Source organism: Rattus norvegicus, chromosome 10, assembly GCF_021556685.1.
Source record: "Rattus norvegicus strain SHRSP/BbbUtx chromosome 10, alternate assembly SHRSP_T2T, whole genome shotgun sequence".
Lineage (NCBI taxonomy): Eukaryota > Metazoa > Chordata > Mammalia > Rodentia > Muridae > Rattus > Rattus norvegicus.
The window spans coordinates 100,735,174-100,759,387 of NC_141543.1; the positions used below are offsets into that span (position 1 = coordinate 100,735,174).

Consider the following 24,214-nt stretch of genomic DNA (forward strand, 5'->3'; position numbering starts at 1 on the left):
TGGGGATCCAATTCAGGTGGTTCAGCTTAGCTGAGCCATCTTGCTGGTGCAGATGTGGACACACAGGACACACACACACACACACACACACACACACACACACACACACCCCTACATAGTGCCCACACATGCAAAGAAAAAAGGAAAAAAACAAATGAAAATTTTGGTGGCATTTACTTTTAACTCCTGTATATACTAGGCAGCTGGAGCAGGAGGATGACCACGAGTCTGAAGGCAGTCTGGATTATGTAGCAAGTAGTAAGACTCTGTCTCAAAAACAAAACAAAGACAAAATCAATCCAACAAACAAACAGAATAAAAGAAAAAAGTTCAGCTGAGGCAGGGATATAAAGTTTGCCTGTGAGACTCTGTCTGAATACATAAATGAGCGGCTTTGGTGCTGTGCAGAGAGTATGTGGTGTCAGGGGAGTGCTCAGACAAAAGGAACATTTATACCAAGCTCCACCAAGGCTCAGGAGCCATCTTGGAAGAGGATGTGAAAAGGCTGTAAGACCCAGAGGTCAGGGAGGACCAGAGTAAAGGCCCTGTCTCTGTGGCTACCAGCATAGGATCTAGCTGGTCACCCTTGAGGCACAGAGGGGGAGGGGCCTAGAGTCCCCAGCTGAGGAGCTGTGACAGGCGGCAGAAGGGAGAGTTCCGCTTTCTTTAATGGTGTGGACTCTGGTAGGTCCACCTAACTTCACACCCACAACTACACAGATTAGACTCCTTGGGTTGTAAGACATCATCATCATCTACAACACCGAAAGAAGGGAAGGAAGGAAGGAAAGATAAAAGAAATAAAAGAGAAAACCGAAGGATACGGTAGGGGTGGGAGAGGGGGTGCGGCGGGTCTGGGAGGAGTTAGGAAGAGGACCAAGAGCTGAATATGATCAGAAACACTGTATTTTCTCAAATAATTAAGAATAATCTTAAGAAGTTTCCTATCATTTCTCTGTTTCCTGACCATGGATGAAAAGAATATTTTGCATTACCGGCGCCTTGAGACAGTCATCACGTGTCCTGGGATAGCTCCATGGTTTTACAGTTTCTGAGATCAGTAGAAAAACACCTCAACACAGAAGAACATCAGACTCTCGTTAAATAAAAAGCCACAAATTTATTGTAAATCTAGAAGTACCAGAACGTCACTCATACAGATCAGCGATCCTGTGGTGGTTTTCGTTTTTGTTTTCCCCACCCTTCCCAACATTGGCACCCCTGATTGTTGACAGACTGAAAAGGACACACGTTTTCCTGTCTCATGCAGTAGACGAGAGCAGACCCCTCAGAAACCAGTTATAAATATTAAACCATCTCGAACATTCGTAGTACAAAATCGCTTGTAAAGTGCTAAAGTCAGATAACACCTGCAAACCGACCCTCGAGCCTAGAGCATTTATTTCTCGGGGGCAGCCCCACAGAGCTTGCCACATCCATCTCATTTCACTCGAGTCTGCTCTTTCGGACAGACACGTTGTCTTCCAGTCACTCGCCCTCCCCCAAGTTTTACAGATTGTCCTACTAGTTCTATGGCTGATAAGATGCTGTATTAAACGTGGCGGGTGGTGACGCACCTCACCACTTCCGTCTCAGTGCAGAGAAGAGATTCAAGCTTGTGTGTACCTGTAACCGGACTAGGCTTGTTCTACGTTTCCCCCTGAGTTGTCCTTAACAGGAAAGATGAGGAAAGGTCAAGAAGCGAGCGTCGACCACCCTGTCGGGGAGACGCTGTCAAACAGGTGAGGAAGCAGCCCCCCTCATCCTCACCCTACCCCCTTTACAGAGAACTGCTAGAGTGCAGAACATTATAGACACATGTAGTTTAACTCACTGACAGCAGTGACCAGGTACCCATGGCAACTTAGGGCGACCAAGTTCTACAGAAGATGTAAACTGCAACTTGTAACGTCTGAGTGTCTCCCATTTCAGGCGCAATGAAGAAATGCTTCCGCAGTTACAGATCGAACAACAATTAACAACAACGATGACAACGACAGCAGACAAGCCACTGGAAATGTTCTAACAATTCAATGAAGTAGAATTCTGACCGAAGAAGAGCCTCAAGTATTCTTAGCGGACAATGCAGAAGCAGAGGCCATTTGCCTCCTGTTGTCCCCCCTCCAAATAGCACAACGTTGCCTTTAACAACCCCCGGAGAATCGTTACAACCTGGGCTGCGGAAATCGAGACCCGAGAAAGCTCTCCGAAGCAGTTACGGAGCTGCAGAACAGAGGTAAAAATATGTTGTGTGTATCTCAGATCGCCTTTTCTTTATTTTGATTATTAGCTTTTCTTTTTTACATTTAAATATTCTGTGTATGTGTGTGTGGCCGCCTGCGTGTCCTAGCATATGTGTGGAGGTCAGAGGACAACTCCCGGAAGTTGGTTCTCTTCCTTCCGTGTGGTTCCTAGGAACTGAACTCAGGTCATCGGACTTGGTAGCAAGCACCTTTACCTACTGAGCCATCTCGCCGGCCCTTTCATTTGATTGCTTTAATCGTCCTAGAATAACTTAAAAATAAATAGTGGTTTAAATTAGAGACACAACAGTCATTTATTTCTTGTATTATGAAATACGAAGTAGGAAATACGAAGACAATCCCACATGTCTACTGAAACTCTTGTGGTGATAACGATTGGCCGTGAAGAACGGCAGTGATCCTGTTTATGAAGTTCAAGTTGTCATACGTGCTTAATTTGTTTTTTTTGCATATTAATCAAATGCTCGGCCTTAAAAGCACTGCTTTCTTTGCATGCGGTGTTTAGAAAACTCAGAGGCCACAATCCGTCAATGTAAACTTACTAAGATTACTTATCTTTTTCAAATCGTTTAAAAACGATTCACCTCTTATTTCTGAAGATTAGCAACATCTTTAATGGTTCAAGATTGTATGTGTGTGTGTGGTTTTTTGTTTGTTTTTTTTTTCCTTTTTTTTTTTTTTTTCTTTTTTTTTGGTCTTTTTAGAATGGCTGATTCACCCCTGTGACTTGGGCTGGATGTCACTTTATGAAATGGTAGTTTGTCACAGGGGTGAGTGCTGTTAACAGCAGCAGTCCTTTGTCAGTTCGTGGTACTGCTTTCTTGTTGGCATGTCCACCAGGTCTTTTCCTGCTCATCTCTGTATTGCTACCGAATAGGACTGGATGCCTGTATGGAGAGTGTTTGGTTGTTTTGGTTTTGGCTTAAAGAACAAGCAAAAGGGACTGAGGGGAGGGGACAGCTGCCGGTTCTGCTGTCCCACAGGCATTCCCTTCATGCAGATTCGAAGGTGTGGTCTAGTGGTTGGCGCCTGCCCCTCCCAGTATCCCCAGGGGCTCCGTTACCCAGGCGACATAGAAGCTACCACCTGAAAAAAAACGCGTCACACGGGATCCATTTTCATATGAGCCCTGGGCTCACATTTCCCAAGATCCATTTCCAGAAAGTCTTCCGGTATGTCCTGTAACGCCTTCCCGCGATGCCCGTCTGTCTGGTTTTCACCTGAGTGAGGATTCTGGCACAGGCCCTTTTTACAGGGCCTTACCAGGGCGAGGCACACCGCAGCCAGTGCCATGCCGGCTGCACAGGAGTAGAAGGCCCTGCTGTAGATCTTGCTCTGGTCAACCAGCAGGCCTGGAAGAAAGCGGGCATCGACACCGTTAGTGACGTCACCGCCACGCACGCCCTCACGCCTGGGCTCCCATCCAACCCAAAACTACAGTAGCCCAGGCTGCCCTGAAGCTCCCTATGTTGCTCAACCCCACACAGCCGTTTGCCAGTCTCCACCTCCCAGATGCCGGGATTATAGGCACGGACCACCACGCCCACTAGCTTCCTTCTTTGATTTTAATTTTTCTGAAGGAAACATAGCCAAAGGCAGAAAGCTGCTGGGCTGGAGAGAGAAACGAAGCACACAGCACACTTAGCACCCGACAAAAGCGAGTTTTAAGTTACTGACTAGCTCTTCGCGGGTGAAGTCCATCCTACTGAGAATCAAAAAGGCAGAACTCTTAGATGCCCATTATTTTTTTTTTACTCCCCCCCATGCCCATTATTTTTAACAAGCTAGTATTCTTATTTATTTATTATTTCAGTTTTTCAAGATAGTTTCTCTGTGTAGCCCTGGCTGTCCTAGAACTCGCTCTGTAGACCAGGCTGGCCCGGAACTTACAGAGAACCACCTGTCTGCCTCCCGAGATTAAAGTCGTGCATCACCACCTCTGGCTTAACAAGCTTGCGTTTGTAACAGAAAGAGGGGATATTGCTATTTTTTACTTCAGGAGTCTTTTTTTTTTTTTTTGGTTCTTTTTTTTTCGGAGCTGGGGACCGAACCCAGGGCCTTGTGCTTCCTAGGTAAGCGCTCTACCACTGAGCTAAATCCCCAGCCCCACTTCAGGAGTCTTTTAATGAGCACAGTTTCTAATTCATTTTTCTGAGACGGAGTCTCACTATGTACTCTGGCTTGGTTGGGACTTACTACATTAGGCCAGGTTGGCCTTGAACTCCCAGGGATCTGCTTGCCTCTGCCTCAGGAATGCTGGCATCACAGGTGTGTGCTACCGAGGCTGGCTTTAACCACGGCAAGTGCGAGGACATACCACAGCCAGTCATGATCCGACCCTAGTGCAAAGGACCATTCTGCACTAACCAGCGAAACCGTGGAGACGACTCAGTGAGTAGAGGCGCTTGCTGCCAAGCCCGACGGTCTGAGTTCAATCCCTGGGACCCGCATGGCTGAAGGAGAAAACCGACTCCCTCCAAGTTGTCCTCTGACCTCTATGTGCATACCGTAACACATGCCACACCCACTAATGGACAAGGAGAAAAGCAGATAATCACCTGCCAGGGGCGGTCCCGCAAGCCCTGAAATGCTCTGAATGAAGACATAGACTCCTGCGGCAGATGACATCTTCTCGATCCCAACGACATCATCCTCAGCCAACAAGGGGATGTGGGTCCCTCCTATGGTCCCAACCATACTGCCAAAGAACACACTACACAGCATGAGGCCCCAGAACTCGGTGGCAAAGGTGAAGGCGAACAGAGACACCGTCAGTAAAATGACGCATATGAGCTCGATGTAGATCTTGCGAATGGGCTCTCTGTTGAGGACAAGCCCCATCCCGATCCTCCCGAACACTTCCGCAATGGCCATCGTGGACAGTAAGAATGCAGCGCGGTCAGGGTGGATGCCTAGACTGATACCCAGAGGGATGATGTACAGGGAAGGCGCGAAGAAGCCCAGGGTGGCGAAGAGGCCGAACAGCGTGTAACAGATGAAGCTTCTGTCTTTCAAGATGGAGAAGTCCAGCAACGGAGCTCTCTTCTGGCTGTGCTTGGGGCCGACCACCAGGGTCTGCTGCTGTTCCACCCTGACTTCCTGCTCTCTTTTAGCTTCACTAGGCACATTTTTGGGTGAGGTAGTCAGCTCGACCCCTGAGTCGATGGAGTCGATTGAGGTCCGTGTTTTCTCGTTTTCAAGCATGTACTGAACTTCTCTGCGGGGCTCCAGAGGGATCGCTTTCGGTGAGCCTGGCCCTTTGATGATAATCGGCCTTAGCAAGGCGCCACAGACCATGACATTCAGCTGCAGCAGGCCCACGAAGAGAAGGCTGTATCTCCAGCCGATGTGCTCCTTCAGGGCCGTGATAGCTTGAAGACACACAGAAGCAAAGGGAAAAAAAAAAATCCAAGGTCAAAAAACCAGACTCCGGATCCAGCAAGCACTAGCCAGGAGAAATGTGGATGGAGTTTTAGTAATACGTTCTGCTCAACGTTAGGGTGAATGCAGACATTCTAGGACTATATTTTAGGTGGGGCACAGGGAGGGGAGTGAATAAACATGTACTTGCATGGTGGAGGCCAGAGGTCAATGCTGGGTGTCTTTCTTAAGACTGTCCTGTCTTGTTTTGAATGGAGTTGGTGGGGATTGAATTTAAGGCTTTTCTGCCACAGAGCTGCAGCCCCAGCCTCTTCCTCACTGAATCTGGAATTGGCAAGACCGGCTGGTCTCCGGGATCCACCTCTCCATCTCCAGCCCCCTAGTACTGGGGATAGGCATGTGCTACTGTGAGCTTCTCACACGACTGCTGGGATCCAAACTCAGGGCCTCATGCTTGTGCTGTGTCTCCCCACCCCTATATTCTGGCTCCTGGTGCACCTTATAAGTGAATAAAAAAAATGTGCACACTTATTGTTATATATGCTATGAAAAAACTGTCAGTCCAGCTTTCCAAAAGAGCTTTGGGCAGGGGTTTTTTTCCAGGCAGAAGCCCAAGAGGGAAGACTTGTCTGTCACCCACATTCAGGCTCAACCAACAATAGCCCACAGGCCAAATCTGACCCAGTGGATAAAAGTGGACTGGGACTGAACCATGTCTGTGCGTTCACAGAGTCTGCAGATGCTTCTGTGCTGAGAGGGCAGAACTGAGTAGTTCTAACACACACACACGCACGCACACACACGCACACACAATTCCCAAAGCTGAAAGCATCCCCAGGGCTGAGGACATATTGGTGGGTAGAGCACCTGCCCGCAGGAAGCTCTGGATACCAGGAGGCTCAGATACCATGATAATATAATAAATATTATTTTATTACTATTTGACCTCTTATAAAAATGATTTACCTAACTCTAAACTATCACTGTGCAACCTACGCATCCAATCTTTGTAATGGAAAGTGACCGAAAAGTCAAACGAGAAGCAGTTGCTTAAGATCCTCACCACGAAGCCTGCCTGCTTTTCCGAGTTCTAAAGTATAGCGTCTCCCCTTGCCTGCTTCTTTCTTTGGACACCAAGCAAAGTCCTAAGCGTGTCTGCTCCGACAGCCTGGGCTTTCTCACTGTGTCCCAAGGACTGTCCACCCATTTTACAGAGGCTCGCAGGTCTCCCTCGTGAATCCCAACTCGAGACACGCACTTCCTGCTTCTTTCAGCGTTAAATGATACGGCGCTCCAGTTTCTACCTGGGTATGTCCTTAGCAACCTGGGATCTCGCCTCTCTCGCAAGTGAACCCAGGGCAGACGCTGCCGACCAGAAGCAGCTCAGAGAGATGGTCAAAGACAGCAAGGGTCTCCATCACTAACAGTAAAACTATATACTTCACCTCCTTTAAAAAAAAACCACTTTACTTGAGATATTATTTATTTTTATTTTATGTGTAGGAGAGTGTCTGTCTCAATGTGTATGTATGCAGCCACATGTATGCAGCACCCTCAGAGATTAGAAGAGAATTGCAGCTCCTGCAGGGCTGGAAAAACACTTGGTTGTGAGCCAGCATGGGGATTGCAGGCGCCAGGAATTAAACGAGGGTCTTCTGTAGGGGCAGTCGGCACTCTTACCCACAGCCAGCTGTCCAGCGCCTCATAAAACACTTCCTAAGTATGAACCAAGCGCCAGGAATGGTGCTCAGTACCAGCTGGGTAGTAACTCATGGTTCACGGACTCCTTCTCAATGTCAAGATTTTATTTTATTTTTTTTAAGAAATGGAGAGATGCGCAAGGCCCTGGGTTCGGTCCTCAGCTCCGAAAAAAAAGAAAAAAAAAAAAAAGAAATGGAGTGATGGCTCTGGGGTTAAGAGCACTGACTGCTCTTCCAGAGATCCTGAGTTCAAATCCCAGCAACCACATGGTGGCTCACAACCATCTGTCATGGTATCTGATGCCCTCTTCTAGTGTGTCTGAAGACAGCTACAGTGTACTCATGTATAATAAATAAATCTTAAAAAAAAAGAGAGAGAAAGAAATGGAAACAAACAGAGGGAGTGAATGGCAGCCTTATGCTCAGCCCTCACCCAAATACAACAGTTAACCCCCCCCCTCTCTCTTCTGTGTACACGCACATACATGTACATGTGTGTGAACACACAATTATCTGGACCACCTGAGTAGCCTCAGATACTATAATACTTAACTCCTAATCACTTCTATTCCCAACCTTGCAACCCACTGATGCATTCGTCAGGAAAGGGCATCGGGCTGGGATGCAGCTCAGTGGTAGAATTTGCAGGTTGGCAAAAGGGGAGGGCGGGGCAGGGAACCCAGGAAGACAGGAGGAGGAAAGAAGGGATGAGTCTGGAAGGTTGTCTACACACTACTTTCCTTTTCTTGTGTCTCATGTATTAATGTTACGTTGGGGAAATAAACCAGGGGAAAAGCATTGCTGTGAGATTAGTCATACGCACACAGGAACACTGGTTTCACGTGTTGGCATAACACGTCTACTCCGAATGTAGCTCTTTTGGAAAGGAAGGGATATTAATGCCAACAGTCCATATTCTTAAATGCTTTAAGGGATTATTTTTTTTTCCCATGTTTCAAGAAAGCCTTACCGGGGCTGGGGATTTAGCTCAGTGGTAGAGCGCTTACCTAGGAAGCACAAGGCCCTGGGTTCGGTCCCCAGCTCCGAAAAAAAGAACCAAAAAAAAAAAAAAAAAAAGAAAGAAAGCCTTACCACTGACCATGTACCCGTCATGGACTAAGATTAAAAAGGTGTGAATGCCTATAATTGGGGAGAAGGAGGATATCCTAAAAATGGGCTGAAGAAAGAGCCTGTGGCATCTCATTACAAGCCACCCACGTAGTTGGCCCAAGTTAGTACAGCCATAGCACCAGACTGGCTTTCCCAGTCCCTACCTAACAAGACGTGTCACTCACATACCTGGTGCGAAAGCAAACATCGCAAAGCACTCTCCCGTAGAAGCAACCGCAGTGACCATCGAACGCCTTTTGTCAAAGTACTGCGACAGAATGGTCACAGTCGGGAGGAAACTAAAGCAGTACCCCAAACCTGTGGGCGAAAATCAAAAGGGCCGGTGAGAATCATACACGGTCTGCGCCCGGATGGCACGGTTAGAGTAAAGTTCCAGGAGTCAAGCCAAACATTCTGCAGGAAAGAAAAGGGATTTCACCCCCAGCCAGAGGGTTGTGGGTGTGGCTCAGATGATAGCCTCTGTGTGTGTGTGTGTGTGTGTGTGTGTGTGTGTGTGTGTGTGTGTGTCTAGCATGCACAAAGCCCTGAGTTCAGTCCCCAGGTACCACAAGAAATCGGGTATGGTAGTACATACCTATAACCCCAGCACTCAGGAAGGTCGGGAGTTCAAGGGTACCTTTGGCTACCCCACAGACCTTTGGAGGCTAGCCTGGGATACGTGAAATTGTTGCAACCATAGATAAATAAACAAAGAAACACAGCCACAGTCATGCAGGGAGCTGAGACATAAGAACTGAGAACTGTTCTCCAGAACTCCCCAAATTTATACAATTCACAGTAGGATAAATTATCCAAAGTAATTTTTGTGCAATGTTTGTATGGGGAAAAGTTCTTTCTCTTTTATTTTTTTTTTTGAGATGATGCGTAACTCAGGCTAGGCTCACACTCATGATCTCCCTGCCTGAGCCTAATCCTTCCCTGAGGTTACAGGCACGTGTCATCTGGTCTGGTCGCCTAAAGCTTTCGAAGTGTGCAGAGGTCTACACAAAATGTAAAGCATGAGAATTGGGCACACACACATATATATCACCTACCATTGATGTCTTCTCAGACACCCCCAAGAGCAAGTCCAGCATACTATTTCCCCTTACAGCAACCAGGGTGCTCAGCCCCTGATCTGGGAAATGCTGGCATTAAGAACTTAAGTCTTGGGCTGGAGAGATGGCTCGGTAGTTAAGAGCACTGACTGCTCTTCCAGAGGTCCTAAGTTCAAATCCCATCAACCGCATGGTGGCTCACAACCATCTGTAACGGGATCTGATGCCCTCTTCTGGTGTGTCTGAAGACAGCTACAGTGTTCTCATATATAATAAATAAATAAATCTTGAAAAAAAAAAGAACTTAAGTCTTATGTTGTGCAAATGATGTATTCCAGCTTCGAACTAGAGCGGAGGAAAAATCCTAAGTAAAAAAAAAAATTTTTTTTTCCTCCCTAACAAAACAAAAGCTCTTGGATGTTTGAGAATGTATTTTTACATGGGGACCGTATTGATCCGAACCACCCAGTCCAAAACCACTTTTCGGACATAATTAACTTGAAAGAAAAAAGAAAAGTGGGGGGAGGGGGGAAGAAATATAATCTGGGTTTCGTTTCATCCCGCCCTTCTTCACGTGGTGCACGCATGCCCACAACGTGTTAGCCGAGGAGAGGCACTCACCAGAGACGATCCCTATGGAGATGTACATCTGGTAGACCCTCTGGGAGAAGGAGGCAGCAATCATTCCCACGCTGATGAGGAGCCCCCCTCCCATCACTACCAGCCGATGTCCGAAGCGGTTGGTCAGGATTGTGGAGAGGGGAGCTGTGAGGGGAAGGAACAGAAAAAGACCTGTGACCTTGGGTTTCTGCGCCGGTTTCAGGGTGACTCCTTCCCGCACTTGAACTTGAACTCGTATCATGGGGTGATGTAAGAACCTGGTGTGTTTCCTGCAGTGGCTGCTGGTCGGGCCAGAGGTCATTTTAGCATTTGTTCAGATTCAGAATGCAAAGAGCAGGTCCTGGTGGCTCAAGAGTGCAGTCTCAGCTACTTAAGAAGCTGAGGCCGGAGGATTGCAAGTTCAAGGCTGTCCTGGGCCAAACCTTAACAAGAAGGCGGGGTTGCAGCTCATGGGGTGAGCAGTCGCTACCACTAGCCAGACCCTAGGTTCAATCCCCCAGTACTTTAATGATAAAACAGCAAGAGGAAAGCAAGGGCCTGGGGTACAGCTCAGGGTAGAGCTTGCCCAGTGAGCAAGACCTTAGATTCCGGCATCTGTGAGGGCGGGTATATGAAACACACTTTTGGGTGAACCGTCTTTGCTCAATACAGAGATCTCCAGCGTACACTGGCTCTCCTCAGGATTACTTTCCTAATGACTGTTTTTATTTTCTGTCTTCACTGCTTTGGAGTCTTTTAAAAGAACCCGTTGGTGGCCAGAGTCTCCCTAGTTTCATTGGACTGTCCGAAAAATAATGCAGGGTCAAAATACAACGCATTCTCAGGCATATTCAGTTAAAAGACAATAGCCAGGGATGGCTGACTTGGGGCAGTGAGGAATCTTAGTCTGTTTGGCTTCCAAACACTCTGTCCCCAGGGACACTGAAATCTAGCAAATTCTTTCCTACTCACATTCGACTCTACGCTGGCTGGAGTACACTGAGATAAGAGAACCGATCAGAGTTGGGTCAAAGAGGAACACACTAGACAGAAGGGGAGAGGAGGGGTGGGGAGGGAAGGCATTCTGTTGGAATCAACAGACAAGTTACTGTTAGTTTTCATTATGTAAGCTTATATATATATATATTTTTTTTTTTCGGAGTTGGGGACCGAACCCAGGGGCTTATATATTTTTAACTTCTAAAATTGCATGTATGGCCAGGTGGTGCCACCGTGGAGCATGCCTTTAGTCCTAGCACTCAGGGGGCAGGGACAGGGGCAGGGGCAGGGGCAGGGGCAGGGGCAGAGGCAGAGGCAGGCAGATCTCTAAGTTCAAAGACAGGCTGGTTTATATATTGAGTTTCAGAACAGCCAGAACTACTACAGAGAAACCCTGTCTCAAACAAACAAACACACAAATTACATGCATGCAGTATGTATGTATTCATATGCATATGTTTACAGATGTGTGTATGTGTCTATGTCTGTGTGTATGCATGTGTATGCATGTGTATACATGAGGGTATGTGTGTATACATATGCATATGTGTATATGTATGTATATGTGTATGTGTATGTATGCATGTGTGTATAGTGTATGTATATGTGTATGTATGCATGCACATGTGTGTATGTGTGTATATGTATGCATGTGCCTATATCTGTGTGTATGCATGTGTATACATGAGTATATGTATGTATATACATAATGCATATGTGTATATGTATGTGTGAGTATACATGCACATGTGTGTATGTGTGTATATGTATGCATGTGCCTATATCTGTGTGTATGCATGTGTATACATGAGAGTGTATGTATGTATATACATAATGCGTATGTGTATATGTATGTGTGAGTATGTATGCATGTGTGTATATGTGTTTGTGTGTATGTATGCATGCACATGTGTGTATGCATGTATATGTATGCGTGTGTCTATGTCTGTGTATGCATGTGTATACATGAGGTATGTGTGTGTATACATATGCATATGTGTATATGTATGTGTGAGTTTATATTATGTATGTATATATATGTGTGTGTATGCACGTATATGTATGCATGTGTCTGTGTGTGTGGTGTGTATGTGTATGTATATGTATGTGGGAGCACTAGTGGGAGCTAGAGGACAATGTTTGGGAATTGTTCCTCTGCTACTAACACATGGGTCTCAGAGATCAAAAGCAGACCAACAGCTTGGCCTCGAGCACCTGCAAGCTTGTATTGACTGTAGCTGCTGATGTGAGCGCTGCTACACAGTGAGATCCTGTCTCGAAACCCAACGGGATGGAGCAGCCTTTTAGGAGATTCTATGGCTAACATGAACTACACTTAGAGGGTAGCTCTAACTCACGGATGATGTTGCATGACAGGGCATGAGTCAGGGACGTTTAAGGGCAGCCGAGCTGGCTTCTTGAGGTGAGCGCAGCATCCCGGCCTGTCAGGAAAGCCTTGGGGGTTACCCCTCACAGGCAGGTGAGCACGAGACAGTACCACCCATGTTCAAATCAGACCCGCGTGGAAGCGAGTGAGTTAAAAATGGCAGGCAGCAGCCTCCCACCGCATCTTATTTTATGCTACTGGATCTGACAGCGCTGTGCTTCGAGGAATCAGGAACGTGTTTTGGGGAATCAGGTGACGGGATTCAGTGTCTCCTCAGGATAATATCTATAATTTTACAAGTGGGAATATAGCTTGGTGGTCTATGATTGTTATATGTGTTCATGCCTGGCGTGCATGAAGCTTGAGATTTAGTTTGTAGAAGCTGGAAAACGAGGAAAAGAAATACATGAACCATGACCTTATAGGGAATGTTTCTGGGGCTCCCTGCTCCATGAGGAGACCCAAATCCATGGGTGCCGAGGTTCCTATGCTGACACAGCATTTGCATATAAACCCTACACATGTTCTATACACTTACATCCTCTCTAGACCATTTACGATCCAAAATGAAGGCAACAGCATGCAAGCGGTTGTTACACCATGCTTACTGTGGAGTAAGGACTCTCACAAGGAAGATGTTTGGATGTGTTAACCACGGTAGACCTGGCACTGGTCAGTGGCCCCACTCAGCCTGGCTGGTTGAATCTGTAAGTGAAGAACCCTGAGGTATCGGGCCAACTGTCTCCCCTTACCCACCCCATCGCACCTTCTCCTCGAGTCCACACTGAAATGTTTTTATTCTGTTTCTCCAGCATGTCTCTATGAGCCCAGAGCCTTAGCATGCTAAATGAGTTTCTTTTTCTTTAAATAAAAACTCAGAGGAGCTAGAGAGGTGGCTGAGAGATTAAAAGCACTCGACTGCCCTTCCACAGGACCTGGTTCAACTCCCAGCACCGACTCAACAAATCAAAACCGTCTCCTCTATAACTCCAGATCCAGGGAATCCTATATCATCTTCTGGCCTCCTTTTGGCCCAGGCACACCACTGGTGCAAAGTTATACATGCAGGGAAAGCATTCTTAATCATTAGGAAGAAAGAAAGAAAGGAACGCTTCATGAATTTGCATGCTATCCTTGCTTAGCGGCCATGCTGACTCCGTGTGGCGCCATCTCTAGTGCATGTGCAGTCAAAGTTAGTACCTAGGGCTTTTGGGTGTTCTTTCTCAGCCAGTGGCTGTGTCCTTGCAGGACTGGAATTTACCACTGTCTTCGAAATGTTCTACAGGACACAAGCACCATGCACGCCATATGTATCTCCCTTCTTCCTTCTCCGTGGTGCTGGGAATAACCTGGGGCCTTACAGGTGCCAGGCAAGCATTCTCCCACTGAGCTACCTCCCAAGCTGCAGTCAGTGTGTGTCTAAATCGTGTGTTGGACTACAGACACTACATCTGGCAACCGTGGCTTTTTCTTCACTGCCTCCTAATTCTTGCTGGTCCCCAGCCAGCTAAAAGCCACATTCTTTAACTGATGCTAGACAGTCCAACAGGGCCTACGATAGGACGCGTCACAGATCCGCCCGACGACTGTCAGGCAGGCTGGTGGATTAAAAGGATCAGGTGCGTAGGCTGAGATTGTACTGAGGAGTATACTGGCATGTAAATGTTAACTCGGACACACACACACACACACACACACACACACACACACACACACACACACACATGGCTATTGCCCACATACTCACCTGTGAATGTCATTATGAATACGCATATCGATATTATCCATGAGATCTTGCTGTTAGATTCGTCAAAACTGTCCATCAAGTCATTGAAGAAGACACCAAACGACTTAATGACGCCATAGGTAAAGACTTCAATGAAGAAAAAGGAAGCAGCTACCACCCAGCCCCATCCTCCGTCAGGCACTTGGGTATACACATTGGCCCTGGAACAAAGCTTCGAGTTCTTCTGGGTCATTCTTGATCTGCAATAGAAACACGAGAAAGAGAATTCAGACTAGTAATATCAGGGTTGATTGTTTTCCTGCCTTCTCTTCATCCCTGTCTCTTTTGTGAGGTGGGGGTGGGGTTCATATAGCCCAGGCTGGCCTCCAATTTGAACTCACGTATGCAAGAATGACCACTACTGATTACTGGTGCCGTCTCGTGTGAATGCTGGGATTAGAGGCCCTTGCCACCACAGCCAGCTCATCCTCATCATCTAATCCCGTAGAATCAGGACAGCCTCATACAATTTTATACTGGTACAATATTTTATACTATACATGGGACCCATAAAGAATCTAAACACCAGCCTTCTCTGTCATAATCAAAAGTGAGAAGCCATAAACACACACGAGGCGCCTGAGCAGAACACTTGAAGGTCCTCTGACGGATGCAGAGCGCCCACCAGACCAAGCACTGACGCTGATGTCAAAGAATACAGACGAGGTTAGGGAGAACCAAGTGGACCTGGGCTCTGTGGCCCACACCTCTGACCCCAGCACTTGGGAGGCAGAGGCAGGTGGGTCTCTGAGTTTGAGGCCAGCCTGGTCTACAGAGCTAGTTCCAGGAGAGCCAGTGCGACACGGAGAAACCCCATATCGAAAACAAAACAAAATAAACAAGGAAGGAAGGAAAGAAGGAAGGGAGGAAGGGAGGGAGGGAGGAGGGAAGAAGGGAGGAAGGGAGGGAGGGAGGGAGGAAGGAAGGAAGTGAATTGGCCATGAGGCACGCTTATAAGGAGAGAATTGTCCAGCCAGCGTCTTCCACGTATCAAGCGCTTGAGACTTCCCACTCATGTCCACTTAGTACCAAGTCGTCCACCCAACCCTTTTAGCTCTCACTCCCTGCTCAGTAAAACAGCATCCTGATTACTATTTGGTGTCCGATGTAGAGCATCTTCATGGACAGAAGGTGACTGATTCTCTGTGAAAACGGAGTTTTCTGATTGTAGATTCTGTTCCTCCAAGTTGGTCACCGGGAGTGGATTAACCTCAGAACACATGACAAATACTTAACACGGGCTAAACGGGGCATCGCAGCTCTGCAAGGGCCTGAGCATGCCAACCTAATCGAGTTACTCCTGATCTCACTATGCTTTTCTCTCCAAACCTCATCAGGGTGAGTGGCGTTGAGCCTCAACACAGCTAAGTGAAAGGCTCTAATAGCCTCTTCAGTTAGAGACATCCGAAACGGGCATAGATATTTTTAGCCCAGCGAATAGCAGTGGTATACCTCTCACGATGAGTTAATCCACAGTTTCAGACCTCCCATGGGCAATGACTCTTGCTGGGGCACATAACAAGTTCAAGGCCAGTGTGAGCTATAGGAGACCCTGTCTCAAACAAACAAACAAAAAAATACAAAAACCAAAACCAAAAAAACTAAAACCCACCCTCCCCGACACCCAAAACAAAAAACCAGACAACCAAGAATTGATTATATCACTGTACACCACTGAAATTTCCAGGTATTCACACAACAAAGACATAAGGCAAAGATGTTTCTTGGTTTTGTTTTACAGTACTGAGCTTGGCAGGGCCCAGCACACCTAAGGCAGGGAGGGAATCTATCTCAGCTACAGCCCCATGTTGCTTTTTCATTCAGACACAGTCTTCATAAGCAGGTGGGCCTTAAACTTGAGCTTCTTCCTTTTCACCTTCCCAACTGACTGGGAGTATATTATATATGTTCTTAAAACAACAACAACCCCCCAACCCCCCCCCCCAAAGTTAGTATTCATGTAGCAGACTTGTAAGTTCTTTTTTTTTACTTTAAAAATGAATTTAAAAATTAGTTCTGTGGCCGAGTGGTGGTAGCACAAACCTTTAATCCCAGCACTCGGGGGAGGCAGAGACGTGTGGATCTCTGAGTTTGAGGTGAGCCTGGTCTATAGAGTTCCAGGACAGCTCCAGGGCTACACAGAGAAACCCTGTCCCAAAAGCAAGGCAAAACAGACAAAAATAATTCTGTGGGGCTGGAGAGACTGCTTAGTGGTTAAGAAAGAGCACTGGCTGCTCATCTAGAGGACCTGGGTTCAATTTCCAGCACCCACCTGGCAGCTCGCAACCGGCTGTAACTCCTGTTTCAGGGGATTCCGACATACATGCAGGCAAACTACCAATGTGCATAAAGATAGAAATCAATTATAAATAAAATAATTGTACTGTCTGGTTTTGTGTGTCAACTTGACACAAGCTGGAGTTATCACAGAAAAGGAGCCTCAGTTGTGGAAATGCCTCCATGAGACCCAGCTGTAAGGCATTTTCTCAACCAGTGATCAAGAGTAGGAGGGCCCAGCCCATGGTGGGCTGGTGGTCCTGGGTTCTATAAGAGACAAGCTGAGCAAGCCAGGGGAAGCAAGCCAGTAAGTAACATCCCTCCATGGCCTCTGCATCAGCTCCTGCTTCCTGACCTGCTTGAGTTCCAGTCCTGACTTCCTTTGGTGATGAACAGTAATGCGGAAGGGTAAGCTGAATAAGCCCTTTCCTCTCCAACTTGCTTCTTGGTCATGATGGTTTGTGCAAGAATAGGAACCCTGACTAAGACAATGATTCTGTGGATGTGTGTGCCCACGTGTCATGGCATGTGTGAGGAAGTGCTCTCCTTCCACCGTGTGGGTCCTGAGGATTGCACGGAGGTCGACCAGCTTAGCAGAATCTAAGCACCTCACTGGCTCCTAGTTCGCACATCTTAAACAGTGGCATCTCTGACTTCTACCCATCCACCCTATTGATACTCCCCACAGAAGTCTGTATTTTGAAGGCGCTATTCCCTTATTTCCGTACTCTGGGCCTGTTAAGTATTTGGCCAAGTGAAACAAGGCATGGGACACTTTAAGAGGCCTGTGCCCTTTGCAGCCGGGTTCATCTCATGTTGTGCATCACACCTGAGAATGAAGGGAAAGGCAGGACGTAGTCTGGGCAACTTCAGCACAGTGATTAGTGTCCCTGACACGGAAAGCATTCGCTCTATGACGGGAGACTGGAGTCTGCCAGTAAGGGAGGTCTCCACAACCCTTCTCCTTCATCAATCTTTCCAAAGTCTCCCTGAAGACAGGCAGCTGGGGCAGAGGAGTACAAACAGCAGCCGGCTGCGGTTTAAAAAGTGCTCCCCAGTGGTGTTGGCTTTGGGACAGTGGTTTTCCCAGGGGAAGGATGCTGGTGGGAAGGGAGGCCATAGACGTGGTGAGCCTGCCCTTGTCAAAGCCTTGGCATTCGTGGGAGTCTGTCTACCGGGCCTTCTCCTTGTGAAGCTCATAAGTTCCTCCTGGCTAAAACAATGAATCTATTGGCAGCACTGCTCTGTGTGTGTGTGTGTGTGTGTGTGTGTGTGCGCGCGCATGTGTGTTTCATTCACTCTTCTCTCTCTGAAGGAAAAATCTAATGAGCCTGACTTTCTGTGTGCCTCATTATCAGACCTCAACCTACCCATGGATCCTTTTTTCTCTGGTTCTAAAGCTTGACTCACCTGCCCCACGGTCAAAAAATGGTCCCGATGGCTCCTGGGGTCTCCAGCTATCATGCCTGTCACCGTGTCATTTCTTCAAGCTGCATGCAGTCTCTACGGCTGCTGTGGTAGCCTCCACAGCCTGGCTCCTTCTGGGCCTCCTGTTTTGTCAGACTTCCTCTGATAAATTCAACTTGACACGGTCTCATCTTCATGAGAAAGGAACCCCGTAATGGGTAATTGTTTACTCTCACAACTAGATTTATACATTTTTTTGCTTATAAATTTATAAATTCTTTGCTCAACTAGATTATAAAATCACACAAATCTGATTTTTTTTTTGTCTTGAATATCGCATCAGACCTAGCTTTTTTCTTTCTTTCTTGTGAGACAGGGTCTTAACTCTCTCTGGCTGTTCTATCCTGGACCTCACTATGTTCAGGCTAACTCAGACATCCTCCTGCCCCTGCCTCCTGAGTGCTGTGATTAGAGATGTGTGCCAGCACACTCGGCCAGCACCTAGCCTCACTGTCCTGATTCGAGTTCTGTATTTTGTTTGAATGGGGTGGATCTGTGGTTTGCACTGAAGTTCCCACCATCACCAGAAAGGCTGTGTCTAGACAGCCTCAAAGTTCTGCCTGCAGCTTCTCTTGAAAAAAACCAGGGTGGCACTAGGGTCAACCTATTGCCTTCAGATGAAAAGTACAGGAGGTTTAGGAGGGAGTCCAAAGTCAGCTTGTTCTCCTCATTGGCAAAACAGGGGAACATGTCCAGGGAGGTTAAGGGTTTTGGCCCAAACAGTCCCAAATCGGACTGTCCAGGCCAACTAAAGGCTGAGGAGGGAGGTAGTGCGCTTTCTATGTTTATTGTGAGGAAGTCTTTTTTTTTTTTTCTGTCAAAGCACACTTGCTTTTTGTGACAGTCTCACACAGCTACTGTGGAATGGAGGATGGCCTTAAACTAACTTCTGACCCTCTTGTTTCTCTAAGAGCTCCTAAACTCTGAGATTGTAGGCATCAGTCACCACACACGGCTTACGAGATACTAGGGACCCAGGGTTTCATGCCTGTCGGGCGAGTACGCTAGCAACATCCCCAGCCTGACAAAGCATTCTGCAAAACAAGATCTTTTAAAGTTTATGTTAGTTTATTTATTTACACGTGTGCTTCAGGACAAGTGGAATGTGTGTGTGTGTATATGTGTGTGTGTATGTATGTGTGTGTGTATGTTTGTATGTGAGGGTGTGTGTGTATGTGTGAGTGTGTGTATGTATGTTTGTATGTGAGGGTGTGTGTGTATGTGTGTATGTTTGTATGTGAGGGTGTGTGTGTGTATGTGTGAGTGTGTGTATGTGTGTGTGTATGTTTGTATGTGAGGGTGTGTGTGTGTATGTGTGAGTGTGTGTGTATGTGAGTGTATGTATGTGTGTATGTATGTTTGTATGTGAGGGTGTGTGTGTATGTGTGTATGTTTGTATGTGAGGGTGTGTGTGTGTGTATGTGTGAGTGTGTGTGTATGTGTGAGTGTGTGTATGTGTGTGTGTATGTTTGTATGTGAGGGTGTGTGTGTATGTGTGTATGTTTGTGAGGGTGTGTGTGTGTGTGTGAGTGTGTGTATGTGTGTGTGTATGTTTGTATGTGAGGGTGTGTGTGTATGTGTGTATGTTTGTGAGGGTGTGTGTGTGTGTATGTTTGTGTGTGTGTATGTGTGTGTGTATATGTGTGAGTGTGTGTATGTGTGTGTGTGTGAGTGTGTGTGTGTATGTTTGTATGTGAGGGGGTATGTGAGGGGGTATGTGTGTGTGTATGTGTGTGTGTGTGTATGTGTGTGTGTTACCTGTAGAGTTGCCCCCCTCCACAAAGTACTCTTGACCTTGTATAGAGCTCTGTGACTGTTTAGCCACACACCTGTCTGGCTTGCGGTAGTCACTTCCCATCTCTGGGCCTCTTTAGGCAAAGAAGGGGCCGGGGAACTTTGTTGTTCTTTATTGAGACACCATCTCTCTACGTAGACCTGGCTGTCCTAGGAATTTCATAGAGACATAGACCAGGCCGGCCTTGAACTTGTAGCCATGTGCCTGCCCCTACCTCCCAAGTGCTGGGATTAAAGGCACCCGTTACCTCAACCAGCAGAAGACTGGAGAATCTCTAAGGCATCCACTAGCTTTAATAGCTGATATTTTTGACTTTAGCGCTAAAGTCCATCAGCTGATACTATGCCAAGCTGAACCTCGTGGGTGACCCAAGGAAACTGAGTCAAGAGGCAAAGAGCAAACCCTGGAAGGGTCTTGCCCGAGTGGGCGTGAAGCAGCTGGACGTTAGGTTTGGTCTATGACAGCTGCCCAGAAGACACTGAATGCTTGGCTTTTGTTTATTTTTCTGAGCCCCTTTTGGGTGATCAGCTGGCTTGCTCATGCCCTAAAGTCCCGCTTTACGCCTGCACCTCTCAGTTCTGGCTACAGCCAGATACGGCTTTCACTTCCAACCATGCTATAGCCCCGGGCTCCATCCATACAAATTTGCAGCAATCCTCCTGTCTGGGATTAAAGGCACAAGCCAGCTATGCCCAACCAACCAAGGTTTAAGGGAAACAAAACTTTCTTCCTTCTTACTGGGACCATCATAAACATGGCCTCCCCACGTCTACTCTAAAGTTGATTTCTATTATGAGTCTGGAGTGTTTAACGTCCTACCATGGGTGACTTTGAGGTAAGACCAGAGTGTAGCACAATGACAGAGCACAAGCCCTCCTAGAAGATAAAATCGGTCGGCATGTTACCACACTTAAGAGTTTGGGCGTGGTGGCATGCTACCTAACACGTATGTAGGCCCGAGGATCAGGAATTGATTCGAGGCCACCCATGGCCATAAGCAAGTCTGAGCTAGTTTGGGCTGCATGAGACCTCCCCCAGTGGGAAAGAGGTGGGTTACCTAGAGGGTGAGCAGCTTCTCAGTGCCTGCACATTTTGTGTACCACATAGGCTTGCTGAAAGATTACTGAACAATCTGGGCCTTGTGGTCAACTCAGTGGACTGAGGCAGGAGGATTGCCAGCTTTTGGTTAAACAACAAGACTCTGTCTCCCAAAAAAAAAAAAAAAAAAAAAAAAAGCTGTGGTGAGGTCCAGCCTGGGCTACAGTCCTGTCTACCTTCTACAGTTGTCTTTCTTTTCCACCTCAAAAAGAAAAACCAAACAGAACGAAAAAACAAAACCAACTCCCCCCAAACAAAGGAGATAAACACTAACAAGCAACAGAAACAAAAACTTTTACTAAACAAAATAAGAGTCTCGGGGCACCCCCCCCCCCCCCAAGCAACACGCAGCTCTCGACTTCAAAAAAGGAATCGTGAAATGAGGAAGTGTCTGGCTGCAGAACAGGCAGCCAGTCCTCTTCCCTCTGCCATTTAACCAGCAGGTCACCGGGCTCTACAAACCGCCACACTCCTGCCAAGGCCTCACCTTTCAACTTGGCTACTCAAAAGCCTCTACAAGTTACGGAATCCAAAAACTACCTGTCCATTTGGTTTTGTATCTGATGGGAAGGACTTTGTGGGACTCTGCACAGCAGGGCTGGTTAAGCAACCTGATGGCCTCCGGGCCAACTTGATGTTTAGTGTTCCCAACGAGTAGATTCTGACCTAACTGGGTTCTGAATCCAGAGCTTGTCTCCGGAAGGAAGAGGCAATTCCAAAGGGTGGCCTTTGACCCCGACTGACTCTGAGTCAGATAAGCCTGGCGGGTTTATCTCCTGGCAACCCTTGGGCAGTGGTTCCCGACTCACGGATCTCCTGATGGCTAAGCTGCATCTGTGAAGGCGGTCTCTAGGGTATTTTCCCACTGGATAGCTCTGTAATTCTGAGTGAGCTCCTGATGGCTTTTCCTTCAAGGCCTCCAATGTCCTTTCGGAGGAAAAAAAAAAAAAGGCTGGGCAGTTTAGAGTATTTTCTAGTAGCTTTTGGTTACCCTCGTGTCTTCCTTGAGAAGGAAAAAAGGAGAGAATATAAAATGAGACAAACTGGAGTGAGGTTCTTCGATTGTACACCTTACGGGCGCTGCACTCAGGAAGCCAAGACAGGAAGTGAGCTGTGTGTTGAAGCGGGCTTCTCTACACAGCGAGTTTCACGTCACTTTGGGCTACAGGATGAGACTGGCTGTGTTATCGAAGGGGGGGGGGGGGTGACGGAATTGTGCCTTAAATAAATGGGCCCCTTCCAGGACCTGGAGATTCGTAGTACCTGGGACATTCGCCGTGATTTAATTTGTGGTAAGGGTTTGGCAAAAAAGGCATAAAGAGACTGGACTGTGACACAGCCTCTGGGGTTAAGTCTAGGGCCAGTTCTGGGCGAAGTTCAAAAGACCAGCTTAGAAGGCAATGAGAGGGCTGCTGGTGTCAGCAAAACAGAGGCACTGGGAAGCTCCTTCAAGGTGTAGCCAGAATACAGCTTCCGACAAGTTGTCTCCAGCCTCACTTTTGTGGACCAGTCGGGGGTGGGGGGTGGGGGGGAGGTTCGTTTGAAGTCTCTGTTTAAAAAACAAAAACCCCAACTCTAACCTGCTAAACTGCCTCAGCCACGTTGAATGAATCACTGGCTACAGCCAAGTCACCCTTTTTTTTTTTTTTTTTTTTGCAAGACCATGGAGTTGAAACCCAAGCCCCTAATTTTAGTGTCTTGCTCTGGAGTTCCACTGAGGAAAAGTCCTGGAAACCACAAAAGGAAAACTCAGGGCCCGTGGTACTCATTAAGACCATTTTTCCACTTGACTGCACTGTTTATTCAAGTACTGTCAGTTTCTATCTTAGATGACCGTTCCCTTAATTACCAGAAAAGGTGTTTCGACTGCATTCTCCCCAACCCCCAGAGCCACATAACAGTGCTTGGTACATGGGGGGATCTTGCCATAGAAGCTGGCATGTTCTTGTAGCTAGACACTCATCAGTATGGTTTGCAAAAACAATCCGATCACCGGAGGCTGAAAACTCAATCCTAAGGTAAAAATGTCCTTCGGTAAAAGCAGCCGGCATAGTGTCTAGCTGTGCAAACAACCAGCTTCCAGGTGAAGAACTTTGTAATGGTTTCCCCACTTTCCACGATCTTCCCCCCCCCCCTCTTGTTTGATGACATTTTTACACGCCATCTAACAAACTTCTATCACTTGCCAGCTGAGGTGCAGGGAATGAAAACAAACCAGAGGGAAACTAACCTATTTCCTCTGTAAAATCATTCTCCCCCGCCTGGAGCCGCTCAGATGCAAGACACTTTGCTGCCGCTGGTAGCCCGGGCGAACATTGTAAGTAGTGCGGGGCCAGCAGGCAGTGGGTGACAGTGCAGACCGTCAAGGTGTGGGACCCACGCTCCGAAGGGAAATGTGTCTCCCTCTAGGACCGCCCTGGGGAGGGGGGAAATGGGGATGGAGACCTGGAGTCCCACTTTCCCTCGTGCTGCCTCAGTGGCCACCTTGGGTGCGCGCGCGAGCCTGGGGAAGGAAGGTACCTCTCTGACATTTCGCTCTGGTGACGCGCAGGCAACTTCATGAGGAAAATCCAGAGGGTCTGAGACGGTCGCCGGACTCGCCTCACAGCCTAGCTCCTTTCACCCCTGGTTGGGGGACGATCAAAGGCCAGGGCACCCTTTAAGGAATTTCCCAGAACCCATCTCTACTTAGGGTCATGGACATTCAACTCTCAGCTGCCCACAACTGCCCGAGAGCGCGTCATCCCGGTGGCCCCGATCACTCCCAACTGTCAGAATATTTTTCAGATTAACCTCTTCAAACTGTTAAAATGTTAAGTGCTTTCCTCCTCCTCCCCGCCCTTAAAAAAAAAAAAGCTCCGACACATATTAAAAAAACAAAAACAAACAAACAAACAAAAACCTATACCCCACAATCAAACTTTTAAGCATGTAAAATAATAAAACCAACTCACCAAGTTAGAAGGGAAGAGAATAAACCCCAAAAGGCTCCCAATAAGGCGGAGGCTGGGCCTCCGGAGCCTTCTTATAAACCGCTCCGTAACAGGAGAAAAAAGGTTTAACCCCTTAGGGCGTGGGCCAGAGTCTCTATCAAGTTGGCTCCCGCCCGGGAGCCTCGAGTACCCTGGCCCCCAACCCACGCCAGCCTCGGCCACCCGAGCCACACCCTCCCCCCGCCTCCCAACCCTGTCGCCTCCTCCCTGGCCGTGCGTGCCGCCGCCCGCGCCCGGGCCCCGCTTCTCTCTGCCTATCTCTTATCCTATACCGGCTGCAGCCGGTCTCCGCCGGCCTC

At 47.5% G+C, this 24,214-nt stretch overlaps 2 protein-coding genes across 18 annotated transcripts in view; one reads left to right on the plus strand and one right to left on the minus strand.

Annotated features, from left to right (window-relative positions):
- Positions 1–24,214, plus strand: part of Arsg (arylsulfatase G) — a 138,919-nt gene that overhangs the window by 9,641 nt on the left and 105,064 nt on the right. For all 7 annotated transcript variants that reach the window (XR_015630682.1, XM_087572477.1, XM_087572476.1 and 4 more), the window contains exon 2: positions 1,933–2,236. The gene's annotated coding sequence lies outside the window, so the exon portion shown is untranslated. The remainder of the gene's footprint in view (positions 1–1,932; positions 2,237–24,214) is intronic.
- On the minus strand, positions 1,101–24,205 carry Slc16a6 (solute carrier family 16, member 6). Of its 11 annotated transcripts, none has more exons than XM_087572619.1 (8): positions 23,877–24,205; positions 21,732–21,849; positions 17,973–18,160; positions 14,247–14,485; positions 10,135–10,278; positions 8,645–8,773; positions 4,823–5,635; positions 1,101–3,616 (listed from the first exon to the last, which is right to left on the minus strand). In XM_087572619.1, exons 4-8 carry the CDS (start codon positions 14,476–14,478, stop codon positions 3,366–3,368), a joined length of 1,569 nt encoding a protein of 522 aa, XP_087428745.1. In that variant the 5' UTR covers positions 14,479–14,485; positions 17,973–18,160; positions 21,732–21,849; positions 23,877–24,205; the 3' UTR covers positions 1,101–3,365. The 11 variants fall into 11 exon arrangements, with proteins under 11 accessions (XP_087428745.1, XP_087428748.1, XP_087428744.1 ...); XM_087572622.1 differs by lacking the exon at positions 21,732–21,849 and adding an exon at positions 23,443–23,579; XM_087572618.1 differs by having other exon boundaries at positions 21,463–21,849; positions 23,877–23,923.

Excerpts from the sequence above, each read along its gene's own strand:
- Slc16a6 (XM_087572616.1), bottom strand. The coding sequence starts at position 23,483 with ATGAAGTTGCCTGCGCGTCACCAGAGCGAAATGTCAGAGAG. Across the intron at positions 8,774-10,134 it reads CTCCATAGGGATCGTCTCTG|GTTTGGGGTACTGCTTTAGT; the intron begins GTGAGTGCCTCT and ends TTTCGCCCACAG. Across the intron at positions 3,617-4,822 it reads TGCGGGACCGCCCCTGGCAG|GCCTGCTGGTTGACCAGAGC; the intron begins GTGATTATCTGC and ends GCTTTCTTCCAG.